We start from the raw sequence: 12,004 nt of genomic DNA, 5'->3' as shown, positions 1-12,004 counted from the left end.
GGTACATCTGTTCAAAATTTCGTTGCGATCCAATGAGTGTGAGAGGAAAAAATTGCGTGCACATACGGTATAACCCCGCTATAGTAAACTCTGATATAGTGAAATGAAACTGCAGTCCCATTTCACCTCCTATAGATGACTGTGCATGTTTTTTTCAGGTACTCTAAAGATTTTTTTTTTTTTTTTCAAATAAAACTGCTATAGTAAAGAGGGTCTGGCCATGGCGACGTACCTCCCGCGGAATGACGACAACGCGGCACGCGATATTCGGAGGTCATCATCATCGTCGTCGTCGTCATCATCATCATCATCATCATCATCAGCCTGACTATACCCACTGCATGGAAAAGGCCTCTCCCATGTCTCTCCAATTAACCCTGTCCTTTGTCAGTTGCTGCCACTGTATCCCGCAAACTTCTTAATCTCATCCGCCCACCTAACTTTCTGCCGTCCCCTGTTACGTTTGCTTTCTCTTGGAATCCACTCCGTTACCCTTAAGGACCAGCGGTTATCTTGCCTTCGCATTACATGCCCTGCCCAAGCCCATTTCTTCCTCTTCATTTTAACTAAGATGTCATTAACCCGCGTTTGTTCCCTCACCCACTTCGCCCTCTTTCGATCTCTTAACGTTACACCTATCATTTTCCTTTCCATGGCTCGCTGCGTTGTTCTTAACTTAAGCTGAACCCTCTTTGTTAGCCTCCACGTTTCCGCCCCATAGGTGAGTACCGGTAGGATACAGCTGTTGTATACTTTTCTCTTCAGCGTAGACTGAGGTAAATGCATACCAAAGACAAAAAACTGTACTCCTGAGATAGCTTCACCTCCAAGTTCGGAAGCTGTGAGGAAAAGCCAACTTTTTAAAGTCCTTGGGGCCGTGAGACAAAGCACGCGGTGCGCACGGGTAAAAAAAAAAAAGTAAAGCGGGCTATAAATGCAGAAAGAACGAGGCACAAGTCACTGAAAAAAAAAAAGACAGGAAATATTGTCACGTTGTAGTGACGGCAGTCCAGCAGTCAGGAAGACACCAACCAGTCTTGGAAACGAAGCTCTTTATTTGGGCTGACTTGCGCCCGCAAAAGAACTGAATCGCTCGGCGGCGGCGTAAGCAACAAGCGTGCTCGTCGGTCGTTGAACTACGAATGTCCGCCGCTCGCGGCATCGCTCAATTTAAAGCCGGCAAGGAAACTTCCAGATAACAGGTCAAGATCATCTACGGTAATCTGGAAAAACCTAGATGCAGCCTTTCATGGCTGCGAACAATCGAGATTAGTCTGGTCGCTTCTCGCGCCACGAACAAAAGTGATAACGACCCTTTCCTGCTGCCTTGAGCGTGAACGAACACACAATGCAATGATACGCGGTATTACCCCCCTTCCAAAGAAGCATCGTCTCGATGCTTTAAAATGAAAATAAACACGGAGAATGCTTCGAGAACTTAGAGTCCTTTAGCGTTCCTAATAAGGTGCAAGGGCAGCGGTAAAAGCTTCAAGTCTGGCCGTGTCGTCGTCGTCGGTGTTGTCGTAGTTTTTTTCGTCGTATTTGTCATCGTAGTAGTCGTCGTCGTCGTAGGGATCGTCGTCGTCGTAGGGATCGTCGTCGTCGTAGGGATCGTCGTCGTCGTAGGGATCGTCGTTGTCGTAGGGGTCGTCGTCGTCGTAGGGGTCGTCGTCGTCGTAGGGGTCGTCGTCGTCGTAGGGGTCGTCGTCGTCGTAGGGGTCGTCGTCGTCGTAGGGGTTGTCGTTGCCGTAGGGGTCGTCGTTGTCGTAGGGTTCGTCGTCGTCGTAGGGGGCATGGTCTTCTGTTTTCGTCGATGGAGGATCTTAGTTCTTGCGCTCAGAAGCAACCTCACCTCCAGAGGCTGCTTTATTCAGTTTAACCTTCGGGGGCTGGGGATGCGTCCACGCACTGCGTAGCCTCGGTTAGGAGATACTTAGCGCGATGACGATGGCGACGGAGAACGCGATAGGCGGCTCGGCGATGAGCATCCTTCCCGACGGAAAAAATGCTCGATTTCGGCTGGTCGCTGGCCCGGTCGGGGTCGTGGGGCGTCGTAAGGGAACCCTCGGATGCCCATTCTCCTGTATGGGCGGTACCGGAGAATGTGACCGGCTTCTCCGCAGTGGAAGCATTGTGGGCGGCGCTGGTCTGGTGTTCTCCACTCGACGCATTTCCTCGGCCGTGTACGACGCTCGTAGGACGGGTGAGTTGGGGCGAGAGGGCGGCGCTCCAGCGCAGCTGGCTAAGGGCGATAGGGGCTTGGGTCCCATCGTCGAGGTACAGGATGGCGCACTGCTGCGGCGTAAGTCATGGCTGGAGACTCCAGAGGCTGCGTGATAGACTGGAGTCAGGTCTTCCGGCGAATAACTCAAAGGGCTGGCGTCGCGACTTGCAGGGGTTGTCCGGTACCTGGAAGGCTACCCAGCACCTCCACCAGATGTCACGTTGTAGTGACGGCAGTCCAGCAGTCAGGAAGACACCAACCAGTCTTGGAAACGAAGCTCTTTATTTGGGCTGACTTGCGCCCGCAAAAGAACTGAATCGCTCGGCGGCGGCGTAAGCAACAAGCGTGCTCGGCGGTCGTTGAACTACGAATGTCCGCCGCTCGCGGCATCGCTCAATTTAAAGCCGGCAAGGAAACTTCCAGATAACAGGTCAAGATCATCTACGGTAATCTGGAAAAACCTAGATGCAGCCTTTCATGGCTGCGAACAATCGAGATTAGTCTGGTCGCTTCTCGCGCCACGAACAAAAGTGATAACGACCCTTTCCTGCTGCCTTGAGCGTGAACGAACACACAATGCAATGATACGCGGTAATATTAACTACGACACCGGCGATGCTTTAGTCTGCAAGCTCTCCCATGGTCTCAGTGTTGTCGTCCGCGAAGGCAAAGTTACCTACTGCTGCCCATCACAAATAGCACCAGGAAATTTGGACAACTGGTTCAACAAATCAAGACTCGTGACTGCTTCGTCGAGCTCACCTGACAAAGAATTTGCTCTGTCTTCTCTGGTACAGTAGACCATATGTCTGAAAGTATAGTTTCGTTTTTCAAATCATTCCATGACCCACTTATCATAGACAGGATGCCTAAGAGGTCGATTTTTAGGTGTCTTTCAGTCCGCGAGTTCTGCAGGAGCTGTTCAGTCTGACACTTCCTACAACCAACCTTCACCGTGCGAATTACCCCGTTGTGCAAGGGTTGAAGCACCGATGTTGTTCGGTGGCAGGAAACAAAGTGCAGTGTTGCTGAAAGTAGCCCTGCAGTGGTGGGCACAGCCGTTGTCTACGATGAGGGAGACGTTGTGACCTTGGCCTACCGGGTCGCCATTCCAATACTTTAGCCACTTCGCAAAATGTTGGTAGGTTTATCAGAACCGAAAGCACATTTTGCAAACGTCGCAGAGACTCGCTTTTTCTGCTGGGTCTCCTCTCTCTGTTTAGCCCGAATGTCGGCCTTGTTCTTCAAAACAGGGCTGGGCATGCTTCTCGGAATCTTGTACGCTGCGGCAACTTCAGATTTCATCTCGCCTCGTTCAACTCGTTCAATAATTTTTAATTTCATGGAAAAGGGGAGGCTCTGCCTTTTTGCAACTGCCGTACATGGAGAAAGCAAGAGCCTCTGCGAAATTGCCTATGGCAGCACGACGCACCATATGTGTGAACTGCGTCACAACGTGGGCACAAGTGAAAAACACATAATCTGGTTGGCTGGGTATGTGCCTGCTGCCTACGGCATGGAAAATCCACATCATCATCATCATCAGTCTACACATGCTGCGTAGCACCAATAGCACCTGCGGGTCCATTTGGGAAAGCTAACCTTTGGAGATGCACTGAAGGAATGTCAGTGTCTTGAATTAAACAGTCCAAAAAATCTTTGAAATTAACGAAAAAAAATTGTTTCACTGAGAAAAACTGACCTCAAAAATTGCAAACTTTGCTGTTTCTCTTGTTTAATTTGCAGGCAATAAAATTAGATTGTATTTGGGCAAAAGTTATGCCTGTGTCATGTTCGCACCACCTCATGCCGCCAATGCATCGCAGTGCACGCCCTGTGCCAGGGGAACAGAATCGGTTTCTCAGGGTAACAGTGGTTGCGATCTGCAAGGAGAAGCGAGCACCACTGACATTTCCCTCCCTACGTGCCACAGCTATAGTGGTCTAGAAGATTGTACTCAGGCGGCATCATCTGAACCGTTGTGCGTGCTGCCGCTGTCTCATTTTCAATATGTAGTGCAAGATCCTCAGGTGGTCGAAAGCCCGAGTTGTTTTGGGACGCTAAACCCCATAAACCACCATTTTCAACGTGATCGTGTGCATGCTTTTCATTGTAGGGCACCTTGATGGCAACAAAAGGCGTGCCTTAATTTGAGGGGCACTACCGAATAACAAGTAGCAAGACCACCCAAGCCTGTCTGTCGAATGACTGTTTAAATCCAAGATGGCGTGACACCTGTCATGGCTGGAAGGCCGGTTGTTTGTGACAGCGATGCCTGCTCGCATCAACGTTGGCTCAGAGAAACCAACTTTCAGTCGAAAACACAATGTTCACAAAGTTGGTGCTGTCTATTTTTGGTCTGAAAAACTTTTTTTTTAACTCCACAGAGTCCGAATAATCGGTCACGAATATGTACAGGGTCGTCCGCTCTTAGTGCAAACACACGAGTGCGTTTTGGAGGGCCATTGTGTCCGGCACAGCTGTGCATAAAATGCAAAGCTGTAGATACAGGTCCATCGTCTCCTACTGCATGCTGTGGCGAGCGGCTGTGTCGCATGTAGTGGCCCTCTAAAGAGTGTGGCCATGTGCTTGCTTTCTCGCACAAAGAGTGGACGACCCTGTACAGTTTTTGTCAAAACTATACAGCCAAAGGGGTTTGCTTCCAAGCCGTGTAGCGGGTCTCTTTTGCACATTTGACAGTTCTAAGCTTGGGAGGGTTTAGGACTTGAATTCCTCCTGCCTTCGTGAGATTCGGCTCCCTCAGTATGCAAGAGGAGCCGCACTGCAGGGCTCAGAAGCAGACCCCTTGGGCTGTATACTTCTGAGAAAGACATATTCCTGTGAGGTACGTGACGGTTCGTCAGAGGAGCAAACATATTGTGCAATTCTGAGTCATTGGAGTCTGAGAGATGGGTCGGCTGCCGTAATTCACATTTCGGGTTGCAGTGCTGAGTGCATAGACCGTGATTTTATAAACTGGTCTCAAATTGCTAAGATTCTGCTGTAAGTCCTGGTTGCAGGCAGGTCGCTTTTATTGTTATTTTTACAGCCTGTTCTAACAGATTGTTGTTCCAGTGTCATTGTGTTTTCCTATGGTAACATTCCTTAGGAAATGCAAGAAATAAATACTAGTGCGACCTTTCAGGCTGTATTCCCTTTTCTCTCATCTCTTTGCTCTGCATTGTATGGTTGTCTTCCAACTCGTACCTCTCTGTTCTTTCCAGAGAGTACGGCTTCATTGAGTATGAAACCAATGTGGGGGCGAATGAAGCTATTGCTTCAATGAATCTTTTTGACCTTGGTGGACAGTATCTTCGAGTTGGAAGGGTAAGTAGCCATTCATGGTGCTGGGCTGCTGCCACCGCCTGCTTGCCCGTGTGGCCTTGACTCTGGCACCTGTATACCCTAGAAGTGTTGCCATGGTTACAGAAATAGTAGAATCTCAGTGGTGTGAATCAGTTGGGGTCACTTGAAATTCCCTACCCTTTGTGCCTTACTTGTGTGCTCAGGAAACAAAAAAATTATTTGTAACCCATTACTGTGTCTACTTGGTCTTTAATAAGTTGACTGTCATACAGTAGACTCCTTTTAAAAGAGAACGAGGTTCTTACTTTTTTTTTTATTTATGGATAGAATTTGGTGTAACTTTGCACGCAAATATGTCTGTTGGTTTCAAATATGCAATCACATTTTGAGGTGCTGGTCGTGGACCAAAAGTTATCTTGCAAAGTTTAGAGCATAGTTAGGTAATTTCTTATGCAGCTGTAATGAACTTTTGCATTGCATTTTGCTGTTTTAATTACCATATATACTCTTGTATAAGCTGCACTTTTTTTTTCACCAAATTTTCTCGGGTGCGGGTTATACACGAGTCAGGCCTATAGCTATACATTAACACACTGTGGTGCCGCTGCGACTACTGTGTTAGATAATTAAAAAGGTGGCGACAGATACGAAAATTTTATTTCACCATTCATCGCCTCTTTCGCGTTAATCACCGTCGGACGAGCTCAGCTCATCGGCCCTCTCACCGCTGTCGGACGAGCTTGCTTCATTGGCGTGCTCCCAAAGCTGGTCGTCCTCTGTGCCATCCTTGGCGTTTGACAGCCCTCCGACTCTAAAACTCTTTTGAGATGGTGTGCACTGACAACGAACGCCACGCGTGCAGAATCCAAGAGCACATTTGCAGGAGGGACGCTCGCTTCCGCCGCCCTGTCGGAGTTGTTCTGTGGTTGCCCGCAGCCATCCACTTGGTGTGGCACTGCCGAAATTCTGTCTTGAATGGCCGGTTAACGCAAACACCAAGCGGCTGCAGCACTCCTGTCAGGCCACCAGGAATTACGGCCAAGTCCGTGCAGCAGTCTGTCAGCCGAGTCTTCACTAGGTCTGTTAAGTGCCCTCTAAGGCTGTCGAGCACAAGAAGGGCTTTGCAGCGTAATAGGCCTCCCGGTCGGTTCTGCCACACTGTTTTCAGCCACCCTATGACCAATTCATTGGACGTCCAGCCTTTTTCTTGCACCCGGACTACAATACCCTAGGGGATCTTCTCTCTTGGCTGAGTCTTATGGGGTTTTAATTGAGATAAGTACATTCTCCCCGCTTAAGCGCAGCTGACCCAGTTCAAAACCGCACGGACCCCATCCCGTGGTCGCGTATGCTACCGAGCGCACGCCGACCATGGCGGGCCTTGCTCTCAGGGAACAAAGGAACGACACTCTGGCCGACACACACAAGGCATTTATTGCTACAACAATGATGCCAGCTAGCAACAAGATACGCTGAGGAATCGAGAACGTCCGACTCACCAGCACAGTTACGAATGAATGTTCGCCCACGCTAGGGCAAGGGATACTCCGCGGCCGGACAGGACGAGGTGCGGGGGAACGTTCCTCTCCACGAGGCTTCGCGCCAGCCAGTGAAGAGCAGAGCCTCGCGCCGAACGTCAACACACTTCCCCAGTCCCGAGCAGAAGAGAGCTCTCTCCCCCGTGCACGCAGCAATTGCACCATCCGTGGCGCTGCGGTGCCTGTGCCCTCTCTTGTTGGTAACTGACCATGCTAAGGAGAGAGTGCGTTGTGGGGAAGCTAACTAAAGGGGACGAGTTGAGGGTGCACTGCGGAGATGCGAACCCCAGGGAACGAGTAAAGCGCGTCCCCACAGTATTCTCTTGGGGTAGAAGATTCCTTCGATCAGCAGTGATGCAAAGCATCACTGTGCACCTTTGCCGTTTGGTGCCAGCAGTGTGCACGGAGGCACTTTTGGCCCCTTTAGCTTCCACTGTGTAATGTTCAGGGGCATTGAACCAGATCGGGGTCTGATGAGCATTGCCTATTTGAGAGTTCTTACTCATGCTTCCTCTGATGTGCGTTACAAAGTGATGAAACTTCATTATTTTGTCCTCATATTCGGCTGGAAGCTTCCAGCACAATGTTGTTCGACAACAGATGGAGGGTTGGTGCCGTTTCACAAAACATTGAAGCCACCCTCGACTAGCTTTGAAGTCTGCAGGTCGAATGTTCATGTGCTGAGCAATAGTGATTGCTTTCATGCGGATCATTTCCGTAGTCACCACGAAGCCGTCGCTCCTAGCAGTGCGATTTCATTTGCACATTTTTGCAATTTGCGCACTTTCAGCACAGAGGGGTATTACATGAGTCATAGGGCAAAGTGCCACTGAGCCTGGTCAGATTAGCTTAACCAAACTGCTGATTTCAGTGCTGCAGAGCATTTAAGGGGGAAGGGGCCTTTAGTTAAGTACCTGGTGTATTTGACTGGGTATGAATGCACCTATGTGGACAAGGGACAGGCTCAAATGGTACTTTTGGAGTCTTGTATTGTTTTCAGTGGCAGCTGTCATAGCTGCTGCTGCTTAGTGGTGTGCTCTACGGGGCAGTCCGAATACAGGCTCTGCTTTTTTTCTTGCAGGCCATCACGCCGCCCAACGCCCTCACCCCGCCCAGTGCGCAGAGCTGCATGCCAACTGCTGCAGCTGTGGCGGCAGCAGCAGCAACGGCCAAGATTCAGGCAATGGACGCAGTTGCCAACAATGCCCTCGTAAGCACTTGTTTGGCATGGGTGACAGGCTGAAGCAAGGCTTGTATAGTCTGCTAGTAGTGATTGGTGGGGAAATGGAATTGCAAGATATTGACTCCCTGAAGAGCGATCTACTGGTATAGGACTTTAATGCAGGAATGCATTTATACTGGTTACATTCCGCTCTTTGTCCGCAAGTTTTGTCTGTCCAGCTTCCATCCGCCCAAAGTGCACTTCTGACGCTGTTGCCAGCAGAGAGGTTGAAAGAAGAGATGGAAAGAGAAGAAAGCAAAAAGGGCGGTGATGGGAGAAAGAAGGGAAGAAGATGAAACGAAGGGATGCTGTTGTGGAGAGGGCAATAGAAAGATCTGAATCTCAAGCTACTGGGCTAGCAGTGAAAACCCACCCTCTGCTTGCCAGCTTAGCTGCACTATCGGAGCTGCTATCCCCTCCCTCCCCAGAGTGGCTGCAGCACGGAAGCGAAGTGCTGAGAGTGCGGCCAGAGAAAACAAAGTAAACCAGCGATGGCAGCAGCTGCCCTGTTATCGGCCCTCTCAAGAGAAAGATAAGAAAATATATCAGAGGGAGGGAGCCAAGGCCAGCAGAGCTTTGCCGGGCTTAATCAGACTGGAGTACACAGGGTATTTCCAAGAAGATTAATTTTCAGAAATAGGGCTTTAACGGGATAGTATTAAAAGTGTTGGCTGACACCACAAAATCGGTGAATCGTCGAGGGGCTCTGAAACACCTTCCAAGGAGAGCAGATCAACTCGCTCAATTACTGGATTGTGTTTTCATGAAAATCCGAGCCAAATAATACACTTCTACATGCAGCAGATGACCCATAATCAGGCGTGAAAACTCGAACTTACAATCATGTGAATACTGTAATCGGGCGTCAGGGCAAGGCTGCTGCCTGCACGTGGCTGAATTTAGCTCTTCTCAAATTTTGTCAAAAGTATGCCCGTTGTTATTTGCGGCACACGGTTATTAGCAGCAAAATAAACATGCTTGGTTTTTATTGTATTGATTGGGATAGATCTGTAGTCTTCAAAAGAGCAGTCAACTCCTTGATGGTGGCATAATTATTTAACAAAAAATATTTAAATTGCTGAAAATTACTGAGCTTGATGTGTCTAGAATGCTGCTTTTATGACATTGTCTCCGCAGAGAAAGCAAGTATCAAAATTCGTAAGTAGAAGACGAGGTTCTTTATTCTAGGTATGGAGCTTTAATTGAATAACTAGAATTTTTGAAAACTTAGCAAGTGCCCAAAGACTTTGCATATTCAATACAGGCTTCATTTTTTTCAACTTCTTGTACTGGGCCCTTCATTTTCGGGTTTACATTTTTTAAAACCTGCCGTCAAATATTGTGCATGTTTGCTAGTGTGGTAGATAGATAGGAAATTGTGTTCTGTGAGCTGTGCAAGTGCTTACGCCACCTTCAGTGCTTGCAGTTGGCTTTCATTGTTAGTGATACCGAAGTGAAAGTACCACTTTCTGTGAAATCTGAGTGTCTAAAATTGCTGTCTTTATTCCGTGTATTTTTGTAGGGACGGCGTTATTCTCTGTTTTGTGCGCACATGCATTCATGACTTCACATGTCTCGCGGCGACTTATGCCCATCGCCCCAGTGCGGTGTCGGTTCAGCTGTTGTGCCTGGGAATTCATAGTTGGTGACACGGAAACGTGCAAGAAATCGTAATCGTCAGTTACAACAGAGAAAGTGACAATGGGAGTGGTGATTATTATTCAGTTATCGAAATGACCATGGACTAAAATTCAGCTATGACCCCGCTGCCTCATCAAGATACACCAATTATTTTTCATTACTACCAACCAAAAAAAAATTTAAAAAAGTAGGGACTGCAAGTGCTGCTATAACAAAAACAGAGCTCAGAACAAGTGTAACATAAAGCACATCCCACATCTACCTCCACTTCATGTCCTCATGCAGCTGCTTCCTCCAGCGGCACACCAGTCATGTTGCCTAACTTGAAAGGCCACGGAAGGTGCAGGGTATTATGTGTGCAGCTGAAAATTGCAAGAATGGTAACTAAGAACATGTGCAAGGTTTTACATATTTTAATTTTATTGTTTTTTTGTGTTAGCAGCTTGTTTAACCAATGCATTTTCAAAAGTTTTGCAGCACAACTCTGGCGTTTGTTTAGTTCAAAAGTGCAACTAGTAAGCTACAATGTCATGCATTGCAATGTGCGATGTTTGGTGATTCTCATAAAAAGAAAAAAAAATTCTTTCAATACACCCCAAGTTCAGCCACCCCGCCGCAGTGGCTCAGTGGTTATGGGGCTCGGCTGCTGACCCGAAAGACGTGGGTTCGATCCCGGCTGTGGCGGCCGAATTTCAATGAAGGTGAAATTCTAGAGGCCCGTGTGCTCTGCGATGTCAGTACACGAAGAACCCCAGGTGGTCGAAATTTTCGAAACCCTTCACTCCGGCGTCCCTCATAGCCTGAGTCGCTTTGGGACGTTAACTCCCTAATAAACCAACCAACCAAATTCAGCCATTTTTGTGCAGTAAGGAAAGAGTTAACTGGCTCCCCTTAATTTGAACAAATTTTCAACCTCCTCCAAGTTCGAGTTATTGAGAGTCAACTGTAATAATAATAATAATAATAATAATAATAATAATAATAATAATAATAATAATAATACAATTGTAATAATAATTCTGTACATGAAAAACTTGTATACAGAATAAGTGGCGGCATGCACTTGCCATTCATTTTGTAGTTGAAATCAATTTCTTGTGTGCTGTTTCAACCTTGAACAGCTTGTGTATAACAGTGCAGTCGAACCCGGATATATTGATTTCAAAGGGGATGGCAAAGTAGTCCTATGTATCATAATTTGATATATAAAAATGGCAGTAGATATGTGTAACCTAGAAGCAGGAACACTTAGCAAACAAGCTTCTTGCCATGGAGGAAGGAAAGCTCGGGAGAGGCCCTCGCTATCCGAGCTGCTTGGCAAAAAGTATTCCGGGAGTCACGCACTCTCGCTACTGGGAGTCTTTGGCCGACGGTGCAGCCAGTGGTGACACGGAGCGCAGTGGTGGCGCCCGCTACAATGCCTGCTGCGCAAGCGCGCCGAGACGGGGAGGGCTGGAGCGGCTTCAAATAATCCAGAGTTCTTTCCTGCCTCCATGCTTCTTGCAGTGACATGCTGTGGCTTTATGAGTACACTATAATTACAATAATTGCTTACTAAAATTGAGGTATACTTGGGTTTCTTTGGCAGCAAAGCACACCTGGCTAAAGCCGTGCATAGGCTTTGATTAGCTGGGTTGGCTTCACCGCATGACAGCAATGTGTTGTGGAATTGAGTTCCAGAGACATCCACCTCATCCTGTGGTTGCTGCCACACAGTTGACCCATCTCCGCGTGCGAAAAGTGATTGAACAGCATCGTTAGAAGCGCCACATGCTGGGGCACAGTGCGTCATTTGATATATCGAATGACTGGCGGAATGAGAGTTCAGTAGACTACCCAACTGTCCTATACTTTTACACAGGATTTTTAAGGGGATCGTCTATGTGTTCAGTATAGCTGATAATTCAAAATATCCAGGTTGAACATATGCAGGCTCGACTGTACTCAGTTGCATTCTTTTTGCTTGCTGTTTGTAGATGTGAAGCACAATGCCTTGGATATTGCATTACATGAACCAAGCACATCTTTGTTTATTCATGAAATTTACAATTTACCCCCCAGGGTTTAATTCAG

General features: G+C 47.8%; 1 protein-coding gene across 18 annotated transcripts in view; it reads left to right on the top strand.

The window, feature by feature from the left end:
• Positions 1–12,004, top strand: part of hfp (Poly(U)-binding-splicing factor hfp) — a 94,490-nt gene that overhangs the window by 65,246 nt on the left and 17,240 nt on the right. For 16 of the 18 annotated variants that reach the window (XM_089578327.1, XM_089578325.1, XM_089578326.1 and 13 more), the window contains 2 exons: positions 5,449–5,551; positions 8,150–8,278. In XM_089578327.1, the coding sequence (XP_089434453.1) occupies positions 5,449–5,551; positions 8,150–8,278 (232 nt within the window). The remainder of the gene's footprint in view (positions 1–5,448; positions 5,552–8,149; positions 8,279–12,004) is intronic. The other 2 variants (XM_089578328.1, XM_089578338.1) reach the window with 2 other exon arrangements.

The sequence above is a fragment of the Amblyomma mixtum genome, chromosome 3, assembly GCF_055824585.1.
Source record: "Amblyomma mixtum isolate Tamu chromosome 3, ASM5582458v1, whole genome shotgun sequence".
Classification (NCBI taxonomy): Eukaryota; Metazoa; Arthropoda; class Arachnida; order Ixodida; family Ixodidae; genus Amblyomma; species Amblyomma mixtum.
Note: the sequence above shows the minus strand (reverse complement) of the source record. Positions and strands in the feature narration are given on the sequence as shown.